This window comes from Pagrus pagrus (genome assembly GCF_965226575.1).
Source record: "Pagrus pagrus genome assembly, chromosome: 8".
NCBI classification, from domain to species: Eukaryota; Metazoa; Chordata; class Actinopteri; order Spariformes; family Sparidae; genus Pagrus; species Pagrus pagrus.
The window spans coordinates 14,762,507-14,779,676 of record NC_140192.1 but is presented as its reverse complement, the minus strand read 5'-3'; the positions used below and the strand labels follow the sequence as shown (position 1 = coordinate 14,779,676).

The 17,170-nt window shown below is 40.3% G+C and overlaps 1 protein-coding gene across 1 annotated transcript; it reads left to right on the top strand.

The window, feature by feature from the left end:
• Positions 1 to 1,856: 1,856 nt before the first annotated feature.
• On the top strand, positions 1,857 to 4,641 carry LOC311261233 (coiled-coil domain-containing protein 42 like-2-like). Its single transcript, XM_084359721.1, has 7 exons — positions 1,857 to 2,011; positions 2,109 to 2,235; positions 3,002 to 3,094; positions 3,185 to 3,376; positions 3,928 to 4,149; positions 4,233 to 4,391; positions 4,481 to 4,641. Exons 1-7 carry the CDS (start codon positions 1,974 to 1,976, stop codon positions 4,619 to 4,621), a joined length of 972 nt encoding a protein of 323 aa, XP_084215847.1. The 5' UTR covers positions 1,857 to 1,973; the 3' UTR covers positions 4,622 to 4,641.
• Positions 4,642 to 17,170: the final 12,529 nt, after the last annotated feature.

Sequence of the window (17,170 nt, the reverse complement as noted above, 5' to 3'; positions counted from 1 at the left end):
ATGAGGGATGGCTCCATTCCCATTAAGTCTACCATACAGTAAGAACTACACGTGTTAATTAACTCCAAACTCATTATGAATACAAATCGACTGATGGATAACCTGAGGATAATGGTGATCATGGCAGAGGAATTAGCCCAAAGCAATGGCTGATGATGAAATTATTATGGAGGAACACATCCACAGTGTACGGTGGAGCGCTGTATCATCATTACTGCAATATGTTGAGCAGATTTGTATTACAAGCAGGTTCAAATGAATGTGAACTGCGTGTGTGGAAGGATGGTGGAATGAGTCATTGTCAACATGTTTATTAATAAGCCGACTGTTGGGTTTATGTATAAAAGTCAAACCTGTTTATAAAACAAATACAACAGAAAAAAGAAGCCTTAACCTCTAAATCATAAAATTTAGATCCAGACAAACAACTTTATCTTCGAGCTCTGCTACAAACCTGTGATGGTAGAAAAAAAACATATACAATAGAATAAAGAAAAGGTAAATGAAGAGAAGAGAGAGAGAGCCACTGAAGGCAGAAGCCCTTTATGCACACAGATCTTTTTAAAAGAAAAGGAGATGCTGTAGCTATTGATGAGCACTGATTTGCACCTCAAACACGTTTCAAGGCTTTGCAACAACATCTGGTGCTGTGAAGTTGATCTGCTGTTCTGTGGAGGAGTTGGAGAAATGGAAGCAGCCAGGCACTTATGAAAGCAGGATGAAAACACAAAGCACAAATGCATCGCACAAGAGTCTGCTGAGAGCAAACCCTTGTCACTGTCCAAGGTGCAGCCATTACTTTAAGAGCTTCAGCTCGACAACGCAGAAGCTTTCCTCTGCCTCCGGTCGAAATGAGTGGAGAAAAACACAGCACATCACAAAGCTCTTATTTTTTTTAGGCTGGAAAAGTGGCTGAGGGCGGCTCACTATACGTTTAAACTTTCTTTTGGAGGGTTTCCTTTCCAAATATGCTCCTGCACAGATCCTCTGACATCCCAGAAGGAAGATCAAACTAATCATGTACTCATGGATCCTGAGCACGGACTTTTATCGTCAGAGGTGAGGAGTACTAGTTCTTAAGTTTTGCTATCTTTGGACTACTTTTGCTACGTAACGAGAACCGTTGGAACCACTGGCCCCCCCTGGTGCCCCCATGTTCGAAAAACATCGCAAAAGTGTCCTCTTGTATGAGATCATACACTTCCATCAGATTCAGACAGTCACCATTGCTTACAAGGAGACAAGGAGTACTTTTAATGTGACTACTCGAGTACATTTTAGATTTGACTTTCACTTGAGAAAAATTACAAATGCACAATTTTAAACAATAGCCTTACAGCTCAAAGCCTTAACTTGTTTCAGGTTGTGGTCCTTGGGACACGGATGCTGGTTCTGGGGATGCAGGAGGTGGCATCACTGGACTTCTGTGAGATCTACAGCCGCTGTCTGCTAGGGATGGGCAGGTCGATGCTGTGGGACCTCCATATTCACAGGCTACTGATTTGGCATTGATTCATTTAGAAAAATATATTGATGATACAATTATATATACAAAATGTGGATTTTTATTATTATTATTATTATTATTATTATTATTATTATCTTTAAATGTTTTAACGCTCATCTTATCTGACCATCAATTTTAATGTTTGTATTTTAAAATGAAAATCAAATAACCACTATTTCTATTTTTTGTATTATTATTATTATCATTATTTATTTATTTATTTATTTATTTAAATACCCGTTTCTGTAAGAACTGAATGACCAACAGTCACAGTGGCCTGTCTGCTTTTCTTTGCATTGAATTTCCGGGTTGCGCCTTTAAAAGTTCCTGCTCTGTGTTAGGTTACCATAGAAACGAGGGGGAGGCGAGCACTGACAGAAAGTTTGAAAAGTCACGCTGAGCAGAGGGCAGGAGGAAGGCAGCAGCTGGGAGACCTGGTAAAAAAAAAAAAAGACAACAACGCGTCATGAACTCTTGGACCGTCCGTGATGAGCAGGGGACGACGTGAGTCTGTTGTTGTGTGAAGGTGCTGCCAGAATCAGAACCGGTCTCAGTAATCATTGTGAGTAACTCTCTGCCGTGCGTGCTTGTGCGTGAACAGGGGTTTGTCCGCAGCAGCCAGATGTGCGACCCCGAGCCCACGTGACAGGACGGCGGTTTTCTTTGAGCTCCAGGAGAAACAGCACGAGCTGCTCGAGCTTGACGCACAGACAGAGGAGCGCAGACAGGTGCGGGATTACAGTTACTCAGCGTTACTTGTAAGAGACTCATTTGTTGATGCAGGCTGTCATAACACTAAAGCCATCCCCTGTTATGTTTTATTTAAGGAATCTTGAACATTTTTAGGAGGCTGCTTCTTATCAGCTCAATTTATAACAACATCTCATACACTGTAACATTAATATTATACAGAAACTTCGTTTCACAACATGATACAAACTGAATACTGAAGTTTTCCCAGACATCCCAAAGCAAAATAAATAAATTTAAAAAATAATAATAATAATAATATTCATATGTATCCATCCAGAAAATTCTCACAGCATTGTGTTGCGATGATAATGAAGGATCGCATGGTCATTAGCAAAGATGACATTCATATTGTAGGAAAACTTTATTTAAATTTTATGTAAATCCAAGTGTATGAGAGTAAAATGTAAAAGTTTATGTATTACATCATGTCTTTCTTTCACATATAAAAGCCCCTAAATTCATGAAAAATAAAAATGCAATGGAACTTTTGAGCATATTAGAAGAATATGACTTTAATATGACTTTAATTCTTTTTTTTATACATTTTAATATTATTTAAATCTCTCATCTGTTGTGATAAATGCACCTGATTCCACTGGTCTTAGGCAAAGATCTTAAAGCCATGTTTTCTGTTCATGAGAAATTATTTATTAAAACACACACACACACACACACACACACATCATAAATATTCCTGAATAACTAATCTAAATTTTGCCCGCTGCCTGTCTTTTTATGTAGGTGTTGGAGACTTTGCAACAGCGCAAAGAAGAGTTGGACATGAGGCATAAGGAAGTGGAAGAGTTCCACTCAAGTTATGACGTGTTTCTCAAGGTACAGAAGGAGACCAGTTCACGCACGGCTCCTGTGTTTTCACTTGACAGCAACAGCCTATCTAAACCTCCCCTATCTCGATCTGCGTAGGATGAAGAAAACGATCGACTTGTTGAGAAAGCAGAGAGGCAGAGGAAAGAGGCGCTTCAAAAGGAGGCCGAGATTAAGAGGCTGAAGGAGGAGTACGCTGGCCTGATGGAGAGGAAACAGGAGCTACAGCGTCGGGTGCAGAGCCACGGAGTGTACCAGGACTTCATGGAGCGGGTGGTCAAGATGACTACGGTACAGTTAAAGTACACATTAGTACGCCTACTCTTTCATAATGGCCCACAGGTAGATGCAGACACACAACGCTTTTCTAAATGTACACATTGACTTGGCAAAATATAGGCCTGTTCAGACCAAAGACTGGCAACAAGCTAAGCAACTACTTAAAATATGCCAGTCTGCAACGTTCTGAAAAACCTCCCAGTTAACACCAATGCCACTAGATCAGACGGTGTATCGTCTCTTTTCAATCGCTAGCGAGCTACTTGCTACGGCTGCATTTCTAGGAATGATGAAGCTGTGAGGACAGAAGGTGTGCGCGAAGTGGTGAGGTGCCGATTGGCTGGCGAAACAGGTGACGTGCAGCCGGCCCAAACAGTAGCCACACTCATTAAATATATGGCACTGCAATGTGAAATAGCACATCTGGCTGTCTCTCCCCACAGAATAATTCAGGTACATTTTTTATTTCAGGAAAGTGCAACAATCTGTATGATGGTCTGTTTTGAGTAGATGATGAGGTTTAATTTTTGGGGCTACACATTTAATATGTGTGTGTGTTACAGTTCTCTGATGTGCAGCGGCTCGCAGGTCATTTGGAGAGTCTTCTCCACTTTAGAGGCAAGCTCTGTCAGCGGGAGAGTGAGGCACAGGAGCAAGCCGACCAGCAGAGAAAAGCACTGCAGATGCTGGAGGACCAGCATCACTTGCTGCATTTGCACAAGAACAACCAGCTGTCCCAGCTCTACAAAAAGCTGGAGAAGATGAGCTCTGAAGCTCTAACGTGGGTAGGGTCATCAGAGCAACAGATCAAATGTGCTTAAAGTTTGCATCTTCTGTATGAAATTCATTTGTCCCTGTCTACATACAGGAAAGAAAGTGGAACCACATTCAGGAGACAGCAGCAATGAAAACACTCCTGCTGGGAAAGGTTAAGATTGCAACCCTCAACCTCTATGAAACGATAGATGACGAGGTAAAAGGAGAGGAAGGTGTGGATGTGAATGACACAGAGACACAGCTGGACAAGGTATGTACCCTGACAGAGCAGACACGGACACAAACAGCCAGAGCAATAGAAAACGATCGACTAACTGTTTCCTACTGTCTCCTTCTTAGGTCAGGATGTTCATCCAGGACAACGAGGAGATACTGAAACAGCATCAAACTCCCTCACAAGCAAAACTGTCCCTCACGCGCAACGAGGGACAGAAAAGGAAAGAGCAGAAGACCAGAAAGCAAATCTTTACCCATAAATGAGACCAAATGAGACAACCAGGTGCCACAGTGTGCAGAGTATGCTTTCATTCAGACCAAAAGGTTTCACTGATTGCACTCTCATTTCAGTTTTATGTTGTGTGATCATCTGCATTATCTTTACACTCTGTTGCAACATCTATGTGTAAGGAGTACCAGTCAAGCTCAGGTAAAATGTAGTCAGCAGATGTATATCAGATATTGTGCATGGACTCCTTGCCGATCTGTGGAAGTTTTAACGATACACTTTTTACTCACCTTATATCAGAACATCACAACAATATCAAATATAATATACATTTACTACATTATAAAACAATACAAAACAAAATAACATGGCATAAAAAACTAGCATATTATATTAGTATGAAATCAAAATTTGCCCAGTATACAGCCCATAAATTACTAAAGCAATCTCAGTTCAATCAGCAACCTAATATGTCTGCAGGAAGAAACGCATAACATCTATATCACAACATGGCGCCAGGTTATTTCTCTCTATCTTACACCTGGGGGTTGAGGGAAGAGTGTCAGCTTGGTCGCAGTTGTTGGGCAAGATTTACCTCCTGCTGCTCTGAAGTTAAGAGACTTAGTTTGAAGTTTTCTAGCCAGACCTCATCTGACCAGGCTGACTCCACAGTGACCAAAAGAGAGTCACCGTTGTACACCCCCGATATCAGCTGCGCTACATCAAGAGCTACTATAGACGTTAATGGCTGACTAGCAGTAACGTAAGCATTTTCTGTGACTTTTTTCTGGCTGTGACTGTGTAGAAACTAGATTGTATCAATTAAACTCAACATGAATGACTCAAATAAATGTTAAGGTTTTGAATTTCACACATATCCCACATGATTTAATCACATTCACCTTGGAAACATGACACTTTTATTTTTTTTCATGACCGACTCCCCAACTTTTCCACCTCAGCCAGGCTGAAAAAAACTTCCTTGCAATATTTCAAGACGTTTTTTAATTCTCAGCATTTCCTCTCAGGTTTATTGTTATGCACAAATTGAAAATGCACATAAAGAACGAGTGAGCCTTCTGTCGGGTAGCGTGATTTATCCTGACCACGTTCCTCACAAATAGTGTGTGAGGATAATGATCACTGACACTGCTCACTACTGTATTCAAGAATTCAATGAAATATTCCTTGGAATAAAGAAAAGGCATTACAATGCACTGTGTATGAGAGGCGTACACTGGGTCGTATTTCCTCCAGAAAATGTCAAGCTGCAGATTTCCACAAAGATCCGTTTCAGCAGTCCTAGAGACAAGAAAGGACTAATCTGATTTATCACATAATGTATTCCTAAAGTATTCACTCCCCCTGGGCTGCATGGTAGGTGGGCTCCAGAGTGCTAATTGCCCTTATCAAACATGAAAAGTTATTTGTTCTAATCATGTAATAATGGCATAATATCACTAGAATTACCATATGCAATGAATGTCTTTGATTAATGATTGGCTTGTTGATACTTCTCTCCCTCTGTGTATCCCATTAAAGCACATTTCTAAATGTGGATAATATATGCAGATATATTTCTGGACATTATTACACTGACAAGCTGTACTTGTACGCCAGTAGCTCACAACTTTTTTGTCTTATTCAACCCCATAACCCCATTTACTCATAACTTTTATGTGACTTTCAACCACTTATCGAACTTTTTGAGCATCTTATTGAACCTTTTATCCATTACGTTCAGCTATATGTATCAGTTTATAACATTTTCAACTGCTATCCCTAAGATACTACCTATTTTAATCATTTTTTCCATCATCTTTGCTGAACAATTTCAACAATTTAAGCTACTGATTTTAACCATTTAGCCTATCACTCGTGTTTCAACCCGGCAACTGCATGGCTAACTGAGCTAATTAGCTATGACAGCTACAATTACTAGCAGTTAGTGGTAACTTCAATGATATGCTGCCCCCTTTTTGGTTTGACTTCGGCAGGTGCTCAGTTCTTACATGTTGCACCTTTAAACCATTTAACCCCTCATTTTACTTATTTGTTTCAAATAATATTTTAGTTTTTTATTTTTCCATTGTTTACTGTTGTTGCAGCTGACTTGAACTATTGATATTTTTTTCTGTCATGAGCTCAAACCTACAAGGACTGGAAAAACCACACATAAGGTTTTCTGAATTGATGTTTTAGTCTTTGAAAGTCAGGAAGGAGCATAAGACTTTCAACTAATACGCCAGACCTTGCTCAGCATTGACTTGAGGCTCTGGCTACAGACAAGAAGAAGAATCTTTAGTTTTATTACATATACAATGTGCAACATGGTGAAACAGGTACTCTGCATTTAACCCCTCTCGAGGGAGAAGAGCACCTATGGACCAACTCCAGATCGAAGCCAGTGTCTTGGTCGCTGACTGGAGAATTAACCTTAAGTGCATGTATTGATGGTGGGGGGAAAGCAGAGTGCTCGGAGGAAACCAATGCAAGTACAAGGAGAACATGCAAACTGCCCCAGGCAGATTCAAACCCAGGGCCTTCTTGCTGTGAGGCAACAGTGTGCCTGCGAGAATGCATATTTTATGGTGTTATTGTACCATAACAAACATGTCAGCCAGCAAACAGTAGCTTGCAATGTGTATATCTACTGCAGTTTGTGCTGAAAAGACCAAAAATATAAGGGAAGTTTGGGTGACATCCTCGCTGTGGGCAACACAGACTTTTTTAGTCAAGAGACAGAATTGAAAGTAAGTGATCTTCGGATGATTATCAAACATGTTTCGTTAAAATATCGTTATGAGAATGACGGGCAGCGACTCAATCTGTAGACCTTAGGTTAGAGTCTTTACATGTCACATGGACAAACCAAATTCAGCTTCGGCTGAGAAGTCATGACATCCAAATGTTACTTATAAGCTTAACTGTGTGTGACATCCTCAAGCATGAAACACCAGAGGTAAAGCTGGGTTTATTTGAAGTCTGGATTCAGGTCCGCAGTCAAGTCGCAACTTTTTCTCCCCCAACAGTAGTACAGCACAGTTATTCTGCTTGAGAGCAAAACAGAATCCATTTGACGAAGAAAACATCTTCAGTCTTGGAGCCATGTTAATCTGTAAGACTGAGACAAAAGAGCTAAAAGGGGTAATGGTGCTGACGAAGGATTTTCTTTTCACAGGTGAGAAATGTTCCAATAATGCAGCAGATGTGATTATCGAGACCTTTGTCGAGTCTCTGCGATGCTATCACTCTTGCTAAAGTCGAGACAAAGACCCGATATCGCAGTCACATGGGACTTCTGGTGGAGGAAAACACAACGAATGCTGTACACTTTTATAAGGCAGGATGTGTGTGTGTACGTGCGTGTGCATTGAAGTGAGTGGGCCAGTGTTTTGTTGTAAACTTGTTTATGGAGTGGAGTTACACCTTCCTGTCCAATAACGTCTAACCCTCTGTTTTTCATTGAATTCGATGGCTTCTCACAATGACTTTCCTGGGGTTTGTGCTTCTTTTTTCACATTTTGTTTTGCTTTTTAAAAGCTTTCTGAGGCTGTGTGACCCTCAGCATATAAAAATACACATGGCATTCAAAGTCTTCCTTTCAGTGAGGATACGCGTGGGTAAAAAGTACATTTTTGAATTTAACATTGAATATCTGAAACCTTTATAGGCCTTCACTGTCGGACTATTCGTCCACTTTGAGAGATTGATGTTTGTTGTTAACTGGCCTTAACACCTGCTTGTATCATTCATGGGGGAATGGCATCTTTATTGTTGTGTTGTTTTTATTTTTACTGCCTGAGATGAGTTTATAGTGCAATCTATGAATCGAATTACAAGCTGGAACTCCTGTGCCTTGTGCTGAAAGGGACTCTCTTCTCGTATCGTCACGTATCTTTTACATTTACCAGTTTTTTACTCGTAATATTAACCCAGTAACCATGTTTTTGGTCTTAGTTTGCATCCTCTTTCCCATTACTAATGAAATCCATCCTATCAAGTTGCTTTTCCACCTTTGAATTAATACATCCTCTGCAATGCTTCCTCTCAGCTGGTCCATATCATCTGACTCAGGGGTAGTGGTGGCACAGTCTGCAAGCCAATAAAAATATATATATATTTCCCAAATATATATATATGTAGAAAAAATCATAGAAACAGTTCAAGATATTTACCAAAAGCCTTGCCAACAAACACACTGATATTATAATTGCAAGGAACCACGGTGGTAGTGTGGGTAAGAAGCTCTTTAGTTGAAAAATCAGTAACAGTCAGGAAAAAGCAGTGTGGTTGTAGTATATCTGAAGCCAGGGTTGCCAAGTTTGCATAAGGGACTTTATCGTGATATTCCCTTCTGATATTAAAATGAAATATTGATAATGTGTAAAAACAAAACAAAACACATAATATCATCTGAACAATCATGTGAAGATGTTCGGCTTGTGCCTGGTTGCCTTTTCACTAATAATGGAGTTGAGGGTAATTTACTTTAAACTAAGGTAAAGGTAGATTTGACTGCTAGCATTTTTTTCCTCACATTCCTATGGATAATGTGATAATATTGTTATTGTGAGTTCATGTAACCACGATAATCATGTTGTGAAAATCTGGAGTCAAGAGTACAAGAACATTTACATCACTCTATCAGGTGCGAGTGCCAGCTGTCTTGACGTCATTGTGATCTGATTTCTCCTGGAAGTAAGCTGCTCTGTTGGATACTGTTTGCTCTTCATAATTGACAGCTCTCTACTAAAACTGGCTGCGAGTTAGTTACTTACAAGTGTTCAGGCTCTTTTAAAGAAAAGCAGGCCTCGATCCCCTCTCTCCCTCAGACACACACATACTTAACCCTGTTTCAATGTAACCTTTTATTTCTACAATTTCTACAAAAATAACTCAAAGCAGACACTTTCTTTTAAGAACACCAGCATGAGAAGTTTTACTGTGTGTTGTGACTGTGTGTTCATCCCTGCCTTAAGAATTAGCTTTCCTCTTACCCGCTAATTAAGTTCTGTATTTTCATAATCACAATCGTGTTGAAACTTCTTCACAATTCAAGAAGCTGATGAAGTATGTGCTCATAAAACATCCCTGATTTGGGCATTCATAGCTTAACATGCACTGTTACACACATTGCTGTGTAAATAACTTTGATGTAAATCAGGTTGGCTAACTACCAGCCTTATCTGACAACATACATGAAATCATTAAACAGAAGTTGCAGTTGGACCTTGTGCCAGCTAATCTAACAAGGAAAAGTAAGTTGCTGAAGCTGGGCAGTCAAATAAATAGCTCTTTACAGACAGCAACGTTGTAAGACGATCATGATGTGAGTCTAAACTTACAGATTTCAACTGCTGGCATTTTACATGTCAATACATTGCAGTCATGCTGGATATATCTTAATTTCATGGGTGTCATTACCTTGCCATCGTTTCACACAACAGCCTGTGAAATTCAGTCAATTTCCAGTAGTGGTTTGTAATCGCATCACCATATTTTAGATTGGATTGTGACTTTGAAGACCGTCCACGAATGCATCTTTGTTCTGTCCCTCTGTGTTGCTGCAGACAAAATGTCGAGGAGAGAAAAATCCCTGACACTTTGTGCCATAACGCAAGGTAAGTGCTCCCGCTGCATATAAATAGCATCATTTCATGCCAACCATCATTACACAGCAGCATCATTAAACACTGCCTCAGTCAATCAGACCTCCGCAGAGACTTTCTGGCCAGGGTTCATAATGCCACAGCGGTTATACTCTCAAGCCTGCAGCTGTCTGGGGTCTGGTGGTGGATACTTTTGTCCTTGCATGGCCATAATGTTTTATAGATATTAGAAAGGCAACTGGACAATGTTTATTTTGTCCTACAAAAGAACATTATCATGTTCGGAGGTTATTGCTACAGTTTATCAGCATGATAGAAAGGATCCAGCTTATAAAACGAAGCTTTCTAAAATGATCAACCACCTTTGCAAAACTGATGTCTCAAACAGAACAACTGGTGTTAAAGTAAAGTGAGTCACCTATTTATGTCGTGTAAGGATAGTAGCACACAATACTTGGGAATTGAGGGCCAACTAAACTAGGAGCCAGTTTTTCCTGTTTAGGAAGAGATTTTCCAACACAGGCTAGAAAACATTAAATTAATTAACACATTGACCACTTAGGCTAGTTCTGCTGTTGTGGTCAAGCGTTACATTCTTGCGTGGTACAATTTAGAAATACGTGGTGGGTTAATCATAGTCAATTATAAGTAGTTTTTGATATATACGTCATCGATTTTTGACACGAAAGCAGGCAACTTAATTTTAGCTTCCAACTGTTGATTTTGCCAGATGGAGCAAAGGTGTTGCTGGACTGTAAAGACTGTAAGACACTAAAACACAGTAGTTTGACTACACGTGAACTTGACTTTTTAATATTTCTAACTCTAACTGACTAACATAGGTTAGTTACTAAATGATATGCATTTTTTTGGCTTTGAAGGCAGTGCTAGATGCAGGTAGTTCGTGAACAACTGTTGCTTTTGTGAGAGCGGATTATTAATATAGCTCTTCAGGCTTTAAAGTAATGTTGCAATATTTTTAGGCGATACACGATATGTATGGTAACATGTTAGATATAGGGATGACTATATTTTTGCAAAATATTAACAAAATTAGATATTTCCATCATCAGTGATGTGAATATAAAGACTAAGTGGGAAAAGGCAAGTCATAAAACAACTAGAACAGTCTGGTGAATTCAGAAAATCACATCATGTAATACAGCCTTCAAAACCAGGAAAAATAACAATTATGTCATATCAGGATATAATGATACCCAAAATCTAAGACCATATATCATGATAACAATATAATATTAATATATTGCCAAGATGTTACAATCCAGTGCTCACCACTAGTGGAGAAAACCAAAGCTTAAACCTTATGGTTGCTTTTCTTTGCATAACACATAATGTTGCTTATTCCGGTGTAAATTTTTCGTGCAGCTCTCAGCCCTGAGCTCCTAAACACCCAGTGATATGTTGAGTAAAGCTTATCTAGACAACAGTAAACTCCTCACACAGAGAACTTAAGGCTGTTTGAGTCCATGTATTGCAATCCTCAGAAATATCTAAGATCAAGCGCTGCAGCTTGATGTGCTTCCACTGTGAGCGGGTGTGTGATTGCATTTCACTCTCCAATGAGTTGAACATTTACTTCTGCCATTACTCAAACCGTGGCAGATGGGAAGTGAAGTCATCAGCACGCGACGCCTCGAACGCCTGAACTCAGTTGATGTATTCTGAGATGGGATGTTGCTATAATCGGACCTAATGGAAACAGATGTTGTGTTCCATGGGACATGGCATCTCTAGCACAGCATGTTGACTGCCAGGCGCCTGGTTCGTGCGAGACACCATGCTGCTTTTCATCTCCACACTCACTTCGAATCAGAAATAATCTTCCGAGAACAATGTCGGAAATAACATCCTGAGAAGAAAACAAGAAAGGGTGCTCAAATACAACTGCACACGTACAAATCCATGCAGAGATTCCATCGTTTTTCTGCATCTCTGCTCTGCACATGCAAGAATACACAAGGAAAGAAACAAATTGCCTCTCTCAATAGCCCGGACATAGCTGCACACAAAATTACCTCTGAAAGGCCAGGGGAGAGGCAAAACAATTTCCTCACAAGTGCAAAAACAGCGGGTGCGAAAGCGGGGGTTGAGAGACAAAGAATATTATTATGCATAGCCAGTATGTTGTCTAGGAAACTCTAATTGGAAGTAATTTTGCACTCCGTTCTAATAAAGCTAATGGAAGCAGAGGTATCATATCATGGTCTAGCACATTTCTCCCTTTATTAGCTTGACTCTCTGAAAGCAGGGTGTGTCTTTCGTTACATATTCACCCGCTGTGCTGTCAGCAAATGTGCAACCCTGAAAAGAAGTCAGGACGGAGGAGTCACAACTGACCGACAACGGTGCCATCAAACCGATGACATCCCCGCTCTGTCACGAATCATAAAGAAGGCAGGAATGGGAAGATGGAATCCATTATCCCCTCCTCTCCACTCCAAATGAGGCTTTGGCAAGCACTCAGAGCTCCCCTCAATGCCTCGTGAAGACATCTCACAATCAATGTGCTTTAATCACATCCATTTTCCCTTTTCCCCCCACAATAAAGACGAGGAAATGTCTCGAGCTCAGTCGAGGCTAGTTACGTTGAAAGGGAGCAAGATGCTGATGTGGGTGGGCAGGCAGCATTTAGGGAACAGTGAGATAAGTAAAGGGTCATAAGTTCATCTTACTGCAATTATCCACAATGTCGTCATTAGAGCGGCGTCTGAGCCCGTCACACACTGTAAGTTTATTGATTCTTATGGCAACATTGGGACAGGAGCTCCACAATATGTAACATCCACAGCGCGGACATATCGTAGGCGATGAAAGGACATATTAATGATGTAAAGTTTTAGGAACATGGTAAAACGATGGGAACGGGGCCAAGTCATTCAGGTCTGAATGAAAACGAGAGAAGCCACACATTGTTTGCGTACAGGCCGAGGATGACAAATGCATCAGTCAGCGTTGCTCCTGCACTGCTGGATAATTCCTCCATGTCCTCTTCCTGGCATTAATAAAGTACTCTAAGATGTGACTATATACAGTGTGACATGTCTGTAACGATTGTGGCATGCAATGTGACTTAACATCGTAATGTTACCTTTGAACAAACTTCGGTGTCTTTGGTGATGGTGGTATGAGGTCCATCCGGGTACCAAGTTTGCTCAACTGTTATTGGACCACAGAGTGAAATGTGCGGGACTTAGGAAGGGCCAATTGCCATTATACAGCAGACAAGGAGCAACATCAGTGCTCATATGGAGTCCTGTTCCTGGCCGCCTATGAATAGTCCATTCTTGCTCTTTCTCGGCTTCCTTCACCATTTTGTTGCTAACTAGCCTGTTTGCTAATTGGTTTATGACCTGGTGCTGCAAGGGAGCAGGGTGGTTTGAATGGCCAGACTGAAATAAAGCCCAACAGTAATGATATTGAGATTTTAAAAAAATGCAATAACTATGTCCGAATATTCATTTTTTTATCGTATACTAATTTTGCCCAACATTTCTTAACAAAGCACGGCTAGCTGTGTATGCTAACCTAACTGCATGCTGGCTCTCATCTATATCTCTATTCCTGTGAAGAGATGCAACCAAATAACTTACTGGGTTCATTACAGCTTCTAACTGTTTATTGAGCAGTTAATTATCGATCTGAGGTCATGATTGTGTAGTGGGGAGTTGAATTCACTTATTGGGGAGTCTGAAGCCACTTCACTGTGAGAGAACAATGATCTGTAGCAATGGTACCTCTGTTCACTGAGACACTAACAGCAAGAGAGAAAAATGAAAAGGGAGTAAGTACATTTACATTTACAAAATGGCGTGCTGCTGAGGCAAAGCTCAATGATGATATTCAGTAAATCACATTCATCTTATTAATTTTTAATCTGCTCTCCTTGGTGACTGGGGCTGCAGTTGATTAGTAGCTATTCAATTATGAATTCAAAAGTGAAGGTGTGCCTGCCCTCGTATTCCTGGTTGGTTGCATTTGATTGGACTATAGTAGTCTGGTATGTTTGCAGCATTTTCTAAACTCACTTGACACCCAATGAATCTTTTTTTCTGGTGAGTGAGTGAGGGAAACAAAAAACTTTTTGGTGAGTAGGACAGACATTAACATCTGATAGCCATCATCACACACTGAGTTTCTGATTAAATGAACCAAGGGCAGAAAGTCAAGCTGCAGCCTTGACTGATGCTTTGAGTCGTCGGCATAATTTTGTGTGTCTCTGTTCATCAAAGTCAGATTTTATGTCTCAGATATCAGACTTGATGGATGTACACACATCCAGATAGCCACGCTGTGATTCATGTGGAGGACAAATTCCTCTTTTCAGGATGTAGTTAATGTTTTTAAAGGTCCAACATTGACATTTTGAGAAATATTCTTATTAACTTTCTTGCAAAGAGTTAGATGAGACGAACAGTACCACTCCTGTCTTTATAGTAAATGTGAAGCTTAAGCCAGCAGCCGGTTAGCTTATCCTAGCATAAAGAGTGGTAACAAAATCCACCTTCCAGCACGTCTAAAACTCACTAAGTAGCATGTTATATCTTGGTGTTTTAATCTGTACAAGTATTGATTGCTTTGGGGTTATGTCCTTGACTATTTCTTGGTGGGGTGAAGGAACTTCTTGGAGTCTCTGCTGGCAACCTCATTGTGGCAACAAAACAGACACCTGCCCAGGAAACAGTTCAGCACACACGGAAAAACAAACAAGAGATACAACATGTTGTTCTTACAATTTTTTGTCTGTCCTGATTAAAGAAGAGCTTATATGCTTTTGCATAATATATGCCTATATTCACGGTAGAAGTGAAGTCAACTGGAAGCTAACAACACGACAGAGCCGACCAGAGACACGGTGAGCAGTGCTGGCTCAGGTGTGTGTGAGCCTACCAATCAGAGACCTGGAAGGGGCAAAGATTTTCTCATCTAACTGTCTTCAAAAAAGCAGAGTGCATTTCTCAAACTGTCAAGCTATTTCTTAACACATATACATCCAATGAAGCTCAGAAAAGAGAGGCGCCTTGTTTTAGTCCGTTTAATGTTGCTACATCAAAGTGTAGCATCAGTAAAAGCAAGAGATGAACTGTATGTAGGCAGCAGCTTCCATATGCCTGCCTGCCTCCCACGAGGCAAGACGCAATCTGTCTTTTCAAGGTAGGGACCTTCCTGTGGTGATGGAGCACCTTGAGGAGCTCCATGAATGCAGAAATTGCATGACAAACTTATTCTGAATAGCTATTTACAGATGACTGCTTGGTCCATCTCTCAATCCCCCGTCCCCCGAGCCCCGTCCAATTCCAACCTTTCCCCGTGTTTCTCTTTACCTCCGAACGCTTCTGAATAAAATATGCAGAAAGCTGAGACGCCTCTAGAGAGGTTAGAGGAAGCAAAGTTTTGATTCCTTTGGGGACCTTGAGTGGAGAGATTTAGATGGCTCGCTAGATATCGTCCTCTTATCGGAGCAGATCTTATCAGTGGAATAGTGATCCCTCTTCCAACTGGACGGCAAAGTCAGTGTGAAGGTCGCAGCTTGGAGCTGAGGGGATATTCGCAGACATGTGTTCTTTGTTGAAACGGAAAAATCACAGTGGAGTCCGCTCACAGTTTTCAGAGGTTGTTGTGAGATAAGAAAATGAAAATAAAACTGGTGTCAAGGGTGTCAAAAATGAATTCAGATCCATACAATAGCTCTAATGAGGGAAAGAGGTCTCCAAACATTCACTGACCTTGAAGCAACAAAAATCCAAGGACATCTTGGAGGATCTGGTTGTAAAAGCTTTTTTTTGTCCAGTAGTGTCTTTCATTCTAAATAGCAACATAAATAGCATGACACGAAATGCCACACAAGGTTTAAGCCGGTATTCACGGCAACAAAATGGGAATGAATTCATTTTTTCAGAATGAATGAACTCTCTCGATGTTTTTTTCTTTTGATTCTCAGACTCATTGTTACCCTTTCCCCTGTTAAATTATTCATTACAAGACGATGCTGTGATTCTGTGTCACATACTATCTCGTCTTCTATCACTACTTTGGGTAATTATAGTGAGGGAAGCTGATTGGTTGAACACAAGCTGATAATTCCCTTGACTAAAGCAGGTTTAGTTGCCATGTTGGATCTAGTGGTATCCACTGAGCTACTTTTCTGTCTTTCTTGCTTTCTTTCCCTTCACTATGCACGTCTTATACTCCCTGAAGTGTAAAAAAATGCCCAAGAGGGTGCTGTCTGCTTTTGTCTACACCTTGGAGTGAGTAGTTCAACCACTAGTGCTAGTAATGACAGTGAGAAACTCCCTCTTGGGGGTTTTTGCTTTGAAATTGCCTGCCATTCTCTTGCCATTCCTCATAGAAATCACCTGTTCTGTATGTCAAGGACATCGTCATGCTGGCTTTGTTTTCTGTTGTTTCCTGTGCTCATGTGAGGCCAGATCACAATGTAAAGGTAATGACTGCCTGTAGACATCCAGAGGCAGATGGCTATACAGTGGCTGGCACTGAAAGTAGAATTATATGTTACGAAGAAAAATGGACCTTGTGGGTGTTGTTCACACTGATGCTTTTGCTGTATTATCAACCATGTTATGGTTCGTCATGGTGGAGCTATTTTAACTATACACTGTTTAGTAGTTTAATCAACAATCTGTAGGCTATGTAAAATCGAAATCAAAATAATACTGTTGAATATAATGAAGCTAAAACTACAATATTACCCTCTGAACTGTAGAATCTTACAAACTGCTTTTGTACAATACTTGATCCATCAGTGTAAAATAGACCAGAACAAGTAAAAGTCTAAATATGACTACAGATGTATCAGCAAAACAAATCGTAATGTATCAAAAGTAATTATGCCTCATGCATTAATATCTACACATTTTTAATACTGTAGTTGGTTTGTGGTGATTTTATTTGTTGTCAATTTCTTTAGGAATGTGTAACTTATTTGTACTTTAT

What these genes read in the sequence shown, in the direction of transcription:
- LOC311261233 (XM_084359721.1), top strand. Translation starts at nt 1,974, where the DNA reads ATGAACTCTTGGACCGTCCGTGATGAGCAGGGGACGAC. An exon ending in GCTCTGAAGCTCTAACGTGG is followed by an intron (nt 4,150 to 4,232) that starts GTAGGGTCATCA and finishes GTCTACATACAG; the next exon opens with GAAAGAAAGTGGAACCACAT. An exon ending in CAGAGACACAGCTGGACAAG is followed by an intron (nt 4,392 to 4,480) that starts GTATGTACCCTG and finishes TCTCCTTCTTAG; the next exon opens with GTCAGGATGTTCATCCAGGA.